This window comes from Dromiciops gliroides, chromosome 2 (assembly GCF_019393635.1).
Source record: "Dromiciops gliroides isolate mDroGli1 chromosome 2, mDroGli1.pri, whole genome shotgun sequence".
Classification (NCBI taxonomy): Eukaryota; Metazoa; Chordata; class Mammalia; order Microbiotheria; family Microbiotheriidae; genus Dromiciops; species Dromiciops gliroides.
In genome coordinates this window covers 557932087-557944501 of record NC_057862.1, presented here as the reverse complement: position 1 = coordinate 557944501, position 12415 = coordinate 557932087, and the positions used below count along the sequence as shown (strand labels likewise).

The 12415-nt window shown below is 39.6% G+C and overlaps 1 protein-coding gene across 1 annotated transcript in view; it reads right to left on the bottom strand.

Moving 5' to 3' along the window:
* Positions 1 to 12415, bottom strand: part of RALGAPA2 (Ral GTPase activating protein catalytic subunit alpha 2) — a 409525-nt gene that overhangs the window by 374777 nt on the left and 22333 nt on the right. The window contains 2 exon segments of the mRNA XM_043983629.1: positions 119 to 171; positions 2804 to 2914. Of these exon segments, the coding sequence (XP_043839564.1) occupies positions 119 to 171; positions 2804 to 2914 (164 nt within the window).

Genomic DNA, 12415 nt, shown 5'->3' with positions numbered 1-12415 from the left:
GCTATTTAATTATTTATGATTGTCTTTAGTTGGAACTAAATGGCTAGTAAATAAAGAATTCTAGTTTCCTGTAAGTACTTTAAATGCTAAGAATACAAAGAAAAAACAAACCACTTACTTCAAAAAGAAAGAGGATAGAGTCCAGCTCCTCCCGTTGGGACTTATTATTTCCTGGAATACAGAGGGGGAAAAAAACAACATTAATGTTATTATGCCAATGCTAGAAATCTTGTGGACAGTCATCTGAAAAGAAAGTCTTATATATGGCATTTACTCTTTAGTTAACTGAACTGATTTCTAAAGCATGAGAAAAGTTCCCTTTCCCCCTAAGTATAACATGATTATTCTTTTTACATTATTCTCATTCCAACACTGACTTTACTAAAATGAGAAAGTTCAAAATCACAAAGTAGTTTTAGTGGCCCTATTCCATATCCTGACTGCAGGGCAACCATATGTTTTACAAAAAGAAGAACACTCACCCTTTTAAGAATAGGTTTCATATACCAAGAGGAACAGTTCTTAAGCTGGGGTCTATGAACTGAATTTTTTTACATATATTTTGATAATCATACTTCAAGATAGTGTCTTTTGTCATTCTATGTATTTTATTCTATGAATTTAAAAACATTATTCCGGAAAGTTTCACCAAAACTGCCAAAAGAATTTTTGTTGTTCAGTCATTTCAGTTGTGTCCCACTCTTCATGACCTCTTTTGGGATTTTCTTAAAGATACCGAGTGGGTTGTCATTCCCTTCTCCAGCCCCTTTCACAGATGAGGAAAATGAGGCAAACAAGGTTAAGTGACTTGCTCTGGGTCACACTGCTAGTAACTGTTTGAGGCTGAATTTGACCTCAGGAAGGCAAATCTATCCACCACGCCACCTAGGGGCCAAAAGGAAACAGGTTAAGCACCCCTGATTCAGAGCTTTCATTTTTGTTATTTGTTATTTTGGGCCAAAATCACATTGTACTTTACTTTTCCACATTTCTGTGGAATCAGAATATTAGGACTGAGAAGCTAGGTCATTTAAAAGACACAAGCTAGGTCATTTAAAAATCCAAAATATTTGTGTCAATTTAGTGCAAAAAAAAAAGTATATGTAAAACACAGGGTCTATATCTATTTCTAAATTAAATCTCAAAGTGCTTGCAGTCTATAAAACTAGAAAAAAAATAAATGATTAGCGCATAGCCCAGGATATGTTATAACTAAGAAATCTTACATTTATAAAAAAAAAAAAAACCTTCCAAAACAGTATAAACCATTTGTAACAACTGTAAGCCAGAGAAACACAAATCAGATATCTGGCAGAAATTAAAGACAGAAATCATTGTGTGCTGGCTCTGGGATTTACCAGGAATCAAAGTATGCTTTTATGATAGCTACATATATGTGGAATGGACCACATAGAGTTTATTGGGCTACTTAATTCAATGCTTCAAGGATTTCTCAGTGTGAGTCTACACTACACTAATGAGGATTACAATCTTCTTCCACAAAACAGTATAGGGTTTTCATGCATGATGTGAGCAAAAATAAAAATTCATCACCTAATAGCCAACTCTTTAAACTAAGCAGTGAGGCTTATCCTCAAATGACAGATAAAAGCCCATCAATGGCCCTGTGCTTAAAGTCATCCAAGATTAGCAGCACCATGCTACCTAGCACTCCAATGGCAAAGCCTGGGTTTTTCAGAACCCAGAATCACTTTCACCTAAAAATGGAACTTGAGAGTAAGAATACAGTGGAGGTTACTAGTAACAACAGTCATCTATAGATGAAAGAGCAGAACTCTATAAGTAACAGCAGGGGTAGCTAGGTGGCGCAGTGGATAGAACACCCACCGGTCCTAGAGTCAGGAGGACCTGAGTTCAAATCTGGCCTCAGACACTTGACACTTACTAGCTGTGTGACCTTGGGCAAGTCACTTAACCCCAAGTGCCTCAAAAAAAAAAAAAAGAAAAGGAATGAGTCTATAAGCAACAGCATCTACTCTTTGTTAAATAAACTATACTCATACATAGCCCATTCATCTTAAGACTAAAAACTAGAGTAGAGACTTGGATTACAATCCTATTACTGTATACCTTAGGGGAAATGTCCTTTTTTAACTTCTGAAGACTTCTGTTTCCCTATCCTTAAAATAAAGGTTTTGTTAAACTAAAACGATCAGTAGGATACTTTTCAGCTCTATTCAGGATCAATGATTTCGTGCAGATTGGGTCAGCTAAGCAGTGCTGTGCAGAGAGTGCCAAGCCTGGAACAAAGAAGCCTTCTCTTCCAGAGTTCAAATCTGGCCTCAGACATTTACCAGCTGTGTGACCCTAAGCAAGTCACTTAACCGTGTTTGCCTCAGTTTTTCATCTGTAAAATGAGGTGGAGAAGGAAATGGCAAACCACTCCAGCATCTTTGCTAAGAAAACCCCAAATGGGGTCACAAAGGGTCTACATGAATGAACAACAACAATGATTCAGTGTAGACTTTACAACTCATTCCTCCCATTTTCTCTTGCTAGCCAACTTTTAGCTTTGTTTATTATAATTCATTCAATATAACTTGTTTATCACTCATTAGCACAAACCTTATAAAATGAAATGCAAAGAGATAGAATATAAATATCACAGCTGTAGTACTTTTTTCATTCAGATCCAAAAATGCTTAGGAGGGAGGGCAAAAGACTGAAATATTGACTAAATGAAGGACTTTCTGTTGTTTTTTTAACATCTGAGAAAAACCCCCACCATAAATGTGAGTACATTTCAATACCATGACATAATTTGATGGGGGAAAAAGCTTACCTTTTAATTTTAAGCTATTTTCCAGTGTTATGAAATTTTCATAGAAGATGAAATATATTTGAGAATAATTCGTTTCAAAAAAATATTTCAGTTCACTCGGATCTACAATATCTAAAAAAAGAAAAATATTTTTATTTATAATCACATGCTTATACCATTATAAGAAATCATAAACTTATTTTTATAAAATGTGTACAAAAAGCCACAAAGCACTGTTAACCACTTTTGTGGAGTAAAGAAGATAGCTTTTTTCCCCCATTTTTAGACAATAGGCATCAATGGCACAGTGGGAACAGTGTTGGAATTGATTTCACATTATAGCTATGCACCCTGTACACTCACAATCTCACTAATTCACAACTTCCTGAACTACTAATGTGAATGATATTACCTAATTTACCTAATTAATAAGCTTGTGTCATCGAATGAGAACATAATGTGAAAGTACACTGAGGACTATGCAAATATGTGTCATTAATATCATCATTAGGCTTATCATATATCAACTAAAACAGAATTATTCTACTAGATTGGTAGCATACTCAATTATCAATAAATCAATCAGAAACAAGTTTGGATTCATAGAAATAGCAGAGAACCCATGTTCGAATCACAGTAATTCCTTTATTACCCCTGTAACTTTATATACATTCTAAACCCTCTGAGCCTCAGTTTTCTCATCTTAAAAATGGGGGTGGGAGGGTTTCAATCAGTCAATAAACATTTATTAAGCCTTACTACAGGCCAGACTTGGTGCTAAGTACAGGAGACACAAAGAAAGGCAAAAGACAAGCTCCTGCTTTCAAGGAGCTCACAATCTAAAGAGAGAAGACAATGCATACAAAAAGAAGCTGGGGGAAGGGGTGGGTGGGTGAGGAAGGAAGGAGGTGGGGTCAGGAATGATAAAGTCCAGAGGAATTCAATCAGTGGGGAAAGAAGTGTCAGACCAGGGTGGCCTTCTTAAATGGGTAATCTGGAAAGAGCTCTCTATACTACCCTCCACCTTTTCCAGTCAGAGGAAGGGAGAGGTCCCAGGTGAAGGGAGTCCCAGAGGAGGTAAAGGATCCAGGGTTGGGAACTCGCAGGATGATGAGGTTCCTGGGGACATGCAGAAATCCAGGAGAGTACCATTGGTAAATGAATGTTTTTTTTAAAAATGTATATAAATGAATCAATAAAGTGTTTATTAAGCACTATGTCCAAAGCACTGTGCTAAGTGCTAGGCATATGAGAGGAAAACAACTCCTGCTCTGGAACTCATTGGTGATGTGTCACAGACTCATTTATTGTCATTCTCTTGAGAATGGTCACCCAGTATGCAGCTGGTGGGTGCAAAGAATGGAGGCTCACAGGCCCCATTTTAACCCCTGGTCCCTAACGGGAATGGACCCTCCCCTTTTTCATCACTGGTCGATTACTCAAGGGTTAGAGCAAAAACTAGCTACCCAGAACACAGTATTCCTAACCCTAATTTCCATAATTATTCTTTGGGTTCTTAGCCAATGAGGGATGTTTCTATTGGAATGACGCCACCTGCTGGAGATTTACTGTAGGAAAGCTCCAATATGAGGAGAGGGCCTCTGAGGGCAGGACCATGAGGCTTTTCTTTGGTGTCAGGAAGTGACATTGGCTTGTGGGAGGAAGAAAGGGGAGGCTGGTGCTCTAACTAGCTCTCTTTCCTGAGGACTCCGGTGGAGAAGGGAGCTAGAAATGCACTGTCCCTTTAATAGATAGATGAACGTAGCTACGCCTTTCTCTCTCTCTTTACCAAATTCTTATTCTCCTTAATAAATGCTTAAAAGTCTAACTTGCTAAAGCTTATAATTTATTGGCGACCACTCATTAGATATTTTAGACAGACTAGCTAGAATTTTACACAGAGACATTTCTTCAATCTTCCCTTATATGGACACAGCACAGAAAAGGACCTTATTGAGACCAGCTCAGGGCTCCTTGATCCATGTGATCTTGTTTGATGGAGGGGAAGAACAGGGACTGAGACCTCTGTCCTCAAACAGGTACAGAGGAGTGTAATTTGAATGGTGACCGTTATATCTTTATTGAGGAGACCATTCCCCATTTCCTTGCAGCATAGAAACAGAAAAGTAAAACATTCCCTATTGCCAAAGAGCTCACATTCCAATGAGGGAAGCCAATTCAGTTGGAAGATTTCAGCTACAAGTGGTTGGTCTGCAAGGAGAGTGCAATAGTTAAACCGACCTCAATCCTTTTTTAATGTCATTTCCACTAATAAGATCATAATAGTTTCTGATGTCATGCCATTTGACGGAGTCAAAGATTTTAGTAACAACTTTCTTTTCTGGATTAGTCAATAGATGTGATTGTAGTACCTGCAGGAACAGCTGCCAGGTGGCATCTCTACATAGAAAACTTCTTAGGGTGACAGCTGGGGACACGTGCTGAAAGCACTGCTATTACAAAGGCCTTTGATTCAGGGTTCTGAGCTGTCTCCATCAGTCTTGGGAGAGATGCAGTGGCTGTGGTTTGGATTGCCTGGAGCATGCTGCCTCCTATCTCTCCCTCAGGGTTCCCTGCTGCTTCAGATAGGCTTGCTGGACTGCCCATTGAGTGGCATTTGGTTGGCATTGGTGGAGATGGATGTCCCCTTTCCTACAGGGCCACCTTCCTCAATGAGAACTGTAGGGTCTAAGTTGCAAGCAGGACCCATGGTCTAGAAAGAAGGTGCTGCCACTACTGGGACTCTTGTGTTTTTCTGCAGCTGGTTGGCACCAGTTGGCCAAAAGTTGTTTCTGGGGATGGTGAGGAAGGTGACCCCTTTCTCCACAGTGATTTTCCCCCTCAGTAGCTAACTACAAGGGCTGGGTTAAAAGCAGGTTTTGTGACCTGGAAGATACTTCTATTCCCAAGACTCTTGAGTTCAGGATCCTAGACTGTCTCCATATGGTTTGAAAAGAGATGATGATTAAGATGGTGGTCAGGGTTTGTCTTACCTGGGACATGCTGGATATTGAAAAGAAGATATTGACAATCTCTGCAGGAATTTTTATGTTCACATTTTTTCCTTAACAAACATAGGGCTGTCCATTTTAATGATGTCAGCTCAGCATATTTCTGAGAGCTTCTTTAAGCTCATTATCATACTTTGCCTATGAATGTACATACAGTAAAGAAAAAAAGTTTGGCACACTTGTCATAAGCTGAAGAAATTAATGTCGAAAAGTGGTGTCTTGTTTCTAAGGATTCTAATCTGAATTGTTTGTCACTCTCTAACCAATTCTTAATTAGCCATGTTAAATGGGGGGAGGCAGAGGATGAAAATGGGATAAGAACAAATAATAAACTTTTAACTAGAACTACAAGAAATGCTAAGATCTCACCTGTTTTTCTTTGCCATGGCCTATTTTGTGAGAAATGATGAACCAAAAGGCAGGGAGTTAAAAGTAGAATACTAGATAATTGCCTCTTTGATTAATCAACATTGACTATAGTTTTCTAATAATTATTTTGGATCAAAATTATTCAAATTTTAGTTTTTTCCATCTTTTCATCTTTCCATCATTTTGACTATTTTACATTGTTTTAAAAAATCAATCGGGGCAGCTAGGTGGCGCAGTGGATAGAGCACCGGCCCTGGATTCAGGAGTACCTGAGTTCAAATCCAGCCTCAGACACTTGACACTTACTAGCTGTGTGACCCTGGGCAAGTCACTTAACCCCAATTGCCTCACTAAAAAAAAAAAAAAAATCAATCATTTACCAGCCTCCAGATCATTTTCCCTACTTTTTCCAGGATTTCAGTACTTTACTCACAATTTTCCTCTCCATCATTCTATACACTGAAGTCCCCTTAAACATCTTAGGAGGATATTAAGAGGAAGGTATGGGGCAGCTAGGTGGTACAGTGGATAGAGCACCGGCCCTGGAGTCAGGAGTACCTGAGTTCAGATCCGGCCTCAGACACTTAACACACACTTACTAGCTGTGTGACCCTGAGCAAGTCACTTAACCCCAATTGCCTCACTAAAAAAAAAAAATAATTAAAAAGAGGAAGGTATTAAACTCCTATTAAACTAAAATCCAATTATCTGTACTTTCACTCCAATTCAGTCATCCAACATATAATAACATCTTTAATTAACCATTACTATAATAACCACAATGATGTTGAAATCAAAATCTCCTTCTCTTTCCATTTTCCCTCTGTCTCCCTCCACATAAATGTATTGTTCATTCTCACCATGACCTCCAATCCTACCTATCCTTGTTCTCTCAGTCCATCATCTTTGCTCTGGTCTTAATTTACTCCATTCATATTGGTTATTATACATATTTACCTGTTTACCAAGTATTTGAAACAAAAGCATTCATATTTTATCTTAGAGGCAACAGGAAACTGAAGATTTCTGAGCAAGAAAAACATACAATCAAGCTCTGTGTTTCAGAAAGATATAGTCAATACTCAACATTCACGTGTTTAACTTTTGCAAGTTCAAGAATTGGAGTGATTTTATTAGTAACCTCATCTTTGACTTGGCAACCATGTCCATTCGTAGCTACATGCAATAGAGAAAAAAATGAGAGACAAAGTTTATGAATCAGGCGGACACTTCACTGTAGGCACTTCACTGGTCTTATTCACCCTAGTATTGTAAAGAGCCCCCAGTGCATTCGTTGCATGTTTTCATTGTTTGCCTTTGAAACTCAAGTTTTGTGTTGCAATTATGCCCCCAAAGCCTAGTACAAAAAGTCCTTTGGGTTCTAAGTATACACCTGCAAAATCAGTGATGCAGCTTAGTGAAAAGATGAAGGTGTTAGATAAACTTCATGCAGGAATGTCTACAGTCACTGTTGGCAGGGAGACCCTTAAGGATCTCAAACAGGGCACAAAGCATACATCACTAACATTATTTAAAAGCTGAGAGTCTTTCACAATCTCCAACACCATCCACCAGTCAAGAATAACATGACATGAATGACATGAAGGACAGACAGTGCTGGAGGTGATGTTGAGACCTTGCCAGCGTTGGCATTTTCCAACAGCAGTGATAATAAAGTCCCAACGGTCTCTCTCCCTTGGTTTTCAGAGAGCAGTAGAGTATACAGTACAATGTCCTTACACTGCCTTCTGACACAGTGGAAAATAAGATTCAGGTTTAAAAATGTTTTAGTTTTAAGAATTTTATTTGTTGTATGATATTTATGGTACTGCAGATTTCATGTTATGAAAAATGAATATTGTCTGAAATCAATGGGTTTTTAAATTGAGATATTAACACAAAAGTTCAAGAATTCTAGGGAATTACTAGCAAGAAAAAATGTTTTATATGTTACCAATTTTGTGTACTGCATTTTATGTGTTATATCATGGTTACTGTGCTAGGAAAAGTATATACTATCAGAATTAATGTTTTGTTATAAAGACCTATATGCATAAAAGCATCTTTTCAGCAATATCTAGTGAAAAATTTAAGGTTTTGGTGGTCATAGGAACTTAGCCCCCTATTTCCCGTAAGTTCAATGTATCAATTTGCATTTTTTTTTACTTTTGCACCATTTTCTAGAAGTTGAGGGTTGACCACATATGCATGTATATATATACAAACATGTAAAAATCTACAATTGTAAACTGTGATATTAGTACTAGACAAGTTGTATTCGTCTACATCTTTATATATGTATAAGCATAACCTTTTGCTGACCAGTTCAACTGTACACTATCTGCATGGCTTTGAATCTCTTTCTCCCTTGAGCTGTATAGCTGCTCCTATGTTACCAGATTCCAATCCTTGTTTATTTCTTACCATTCGCCTTCTCTCATCCTATTACCCAAGTGCTGTAGGCAACCATGGATCCAATTTATAATGATGTCATCTAATCTCAAAATGATTGGCAATGGTATAGTTTTCCCTGATTAACTCTCTTTTGTGCTTTCCAAACTTGCCCTTTTCTTCTCAAGTCTCATATCACCCTGAATTCTCCTCCTCAGCAGTAGAGGACTTTCACTTCTCTTTTAAAGAGGAAATAGAGGAAACCATAATAGCGTACCCTTTTCTTCACTCTCCCTACCTGAGCCTCAGGCTGCCCAGAAACCATCCTAAGGATGAAAGGGTCCCTTGCCTTTTCCCTTTCAAGGGTGACCCACAGAACCAATCCAGGCTCCAGGGTCTTTGACTGACCAGGTGGTTTGTACACAATAAAGTCACCTGCTTTATTGTTTCTGGTAAAAAGGATGACCACCAGGCCTTATCATCTGCTTTACTAAAGTTATCCAGGCCTTACCACCTGCCCTTCCTCTAAGCCCTGAGGACCTCCACAACACTGTCCTCTGATCTACTGAAGTAAATTTAGAGACCCCCAGGCCTTGTCATCTGCTGTACCCTTAGGACTTCCAGGATTATTCTTCCCTCCTACTGATGAATTTTCTTTCATATGTTACCTCTACCAATTAGAGCAAGAGCTCCTTGAGATAATCCTTGGAAGGACTGTATAGTTTTTATTGGTTTGGATTTTTAATTCATTCATCTATTGAAGGCTCCCTCTTCTTCAGCACTTCATACCTCAGCCTACCCCTACACAATCCCCAATTCTCCCCCTCCTTCCCCTTGCTAAGGTCAGACCCTGAACTTGTGCTCAATCACATTTTGTATTTTCTCCTTCAGCAATCTGCCCTATCAATTATCATCTGTCTTTCTCATCTAAAATCTCTCCTTATTCACTTGTTCCTTCCTTGCCACCTAACAACATGCCCAAGTCTCCTTCACCCAGAAAAAAGACTTTCATATGACCCTTCCAACCCTTCATGCTCTTCTTCTCACACAAACACCTAAAACAACTTGATCACATTCTTCCCTCCTTTCAATGACCTCTCACCCATTTTTAACCACTTGCAGACTGCCTCCTGAAGCTATCACAAGACTGAAATTTTTCACCTTAAGGTTACCAGTTACCCTGTAATGGCTACATCAGCTACTTTTTTCGGTTTTCCTAAATTCCTTCTGTGCAGCTTTTGACACCGTGGACTTCCTCACTCCTTTCTATGGTTCGTCTCTCATCTGGCTTCGGTGACAATGTGTTTTCTTGGTCCCCATATGACCTCTCTGAATTTCCCAGTCTCCTTTCCTCAACCATCCCCTGGCTGTCATCCCCTAATCATGGTGTCCCAGAAGACTGCCCTGAGGTTTGCTCCAGGTCTACACTGTCTACACATGGTGATTTCATCAGTTCCCAAGGACTCATTCATCACCAGCTCTAAATCTGTGATTCCCAGTCTCTTCTGAACTCCAAATTCTACAACATTAATTCCATTTTTCATTATATTTTCACATAAATGAATGAAAAAAGAATTTACTAAGTGCTTACTATGTGCAAATCATTATTCTAAATTCTAGGGATATAAATGGAAAAGTAAGCTAGTCCCTGCTGTTGAGGAGCTCTCATTTGAGAGAGTGACTTGCATTTGACCATGTGCCTATAAGCCAGGCATCGACTTCCATCTGAGACAATGCATTTTCCTTTGGTTGAACAATTTCCAGATCCTGCTGCACCCACCTGTCTCCAGACTTGGATGAGAAGAGAAGCAACCTTCCATCTGACCACACCTCTTACCCTCGTTAAATCTAGTTTGATAATCTGCCTCCTGTAAGGAGAGTCTCCTGATTTGAAGAGGAATGACTTTTCCCCTTACAACTGTCCTAAAGTCTCCTGTTGCACCTGTTCCCTGAAGGAAAAGGAAAATTATGGGGGAGTAGGATTTCCATGTCCTCCTGTACAGATTCAACTTACATCTCTTGCTATGCTACCTCCTGCCTAATATCCAAACTTCAGAAGAACCAGAAATGTAAGAAATAGGGCATTCCATTGTGCCATCTATCTCATGCTATACATGTCTTTTGCCTGATCTCCTGACTCCTCCAGGAAGAGGAGTAGCACCTTTTACTCAATGATTTACATATTAAAGCCTGGACATAACCTACAAAACCCCAGTGACACTAAACCTCTGTAGATGGTCATCATGGAAACCCCATTTCCCCCATCCCCCACACCCAATTCCTTATTTCCATCTTCCTCAACCTTCCCGCTCAAAAGTCTCAACCAAATGTAACCCACCCCTTTCACTGTGCCTTCCAGAATGCCTGTTCCTTAGTCAACAAATTACCCTTCATTCTAAATATCTTCTTCTCCCATTTATTCTATTTTCTAACAGTTACCAAGACCTACCTTTCACCAGATGACACCCTTACCATCCTTTCCAGTACTGGCTGCTATTTCACTCAATACCCTTGGCTCATTGGTAAAGGTGGAGGAGGTAGGATATCACTTGCTCCCCACTGCTACTTCCAGGTCCACCCTCTCACTACATCACCCTCCTCCTTTGAGCTCCATACAATCCACATCTTTTGCTCAATCAAAATCCTGGTATCCGGTGTCTACAGACTTCCAGGACACTGCCGCTCCTTCCTCAATGAATTCAGTGCTTGGCTCACAATTTTTCCCTCCTCACTGGTTCCTGCACTCATATTAGGGGATTTCAACATACATACTAACTCTCCCTCAGATACCCTATTCAGTTCCTCAACTTAATCACTTCCCATGACCTGTCTTCACCTCAGCCACACACAAAGATGCTCATACCCTTGATCTTGCCATCACTCCAAAATTCATCATCTCCATGTTCAAGAATTCTGAAATTCCCTTAGCTGACCATAATCTATTGGCTTTCCAACTCTCCTGCTTTCCCATACTAAACCCTACTCTTCATATACACAATGATCTCCAATCCCTCCATCCCTCAGTTCTGTTGCAGGCTATCATACCTGCACTTGCCACTCTCTATTCTTTTCCTCATCTTGATCCCTTGAAGAATTAGTTCAATTCTATACTGTCATCTCTTGAGTCCCTGGCCCCCTTATATCATCAACTGCACCTTGGCAAGCTTCTGCCTTGATCAATCCTACTGTTTACCAGCTTCACCCCTCCTATTCATGTACTGATGAACAAAAGTGGACAAAATCAAGTAACTGTTCTGATTGGGTCACTAAAAATGTATGTTTCACAACCTCAAATGGGCGCTTCCTCTACAGGACAATACTCTACCTCACTTATCAATTCACTATTCCACAGTGGCTCTTTCAAACCTTTTAATCCCTCCTCAAATCTCCCATGTAGCAATAACTGGCACAATGGATAGGGACCAGGCCTGGAACCAGAAAGACCCAAACTTGGGGGCAGCTAGGTGGCACAGTGGATAAAGCCCTGGCCCTAGATTCAGGAGGACCTGAGTTCAAATCCAGCCTCAAACACTTACTAGCTGTGTGACCCTGGGCAAGTCGCTTAACCTTATTTGCCTCAGTTTCTTCAGTTTCCTCATCTGTAGAATTAGGGAGAAGGAAATAGCAAACTAATCCAGTATCTTTGCCAAGAAAACCCAAATGGGGTTGAGTTGGACATAAGAGTTTGACACGATTGAAACAACTGAACAACAAAGATCCCATGACTCCCTCTCTCCCCATTTCCTCAGCTGAGAGCCTTGCCTCAAATGTTACAGAAAACTTTGAAGTCATTTGTCAGGAGTTCCTTCTTCTCTCTTCCTCATTTCATAGCAATCAGATTCCTTCTGCCACTCTATGTTCC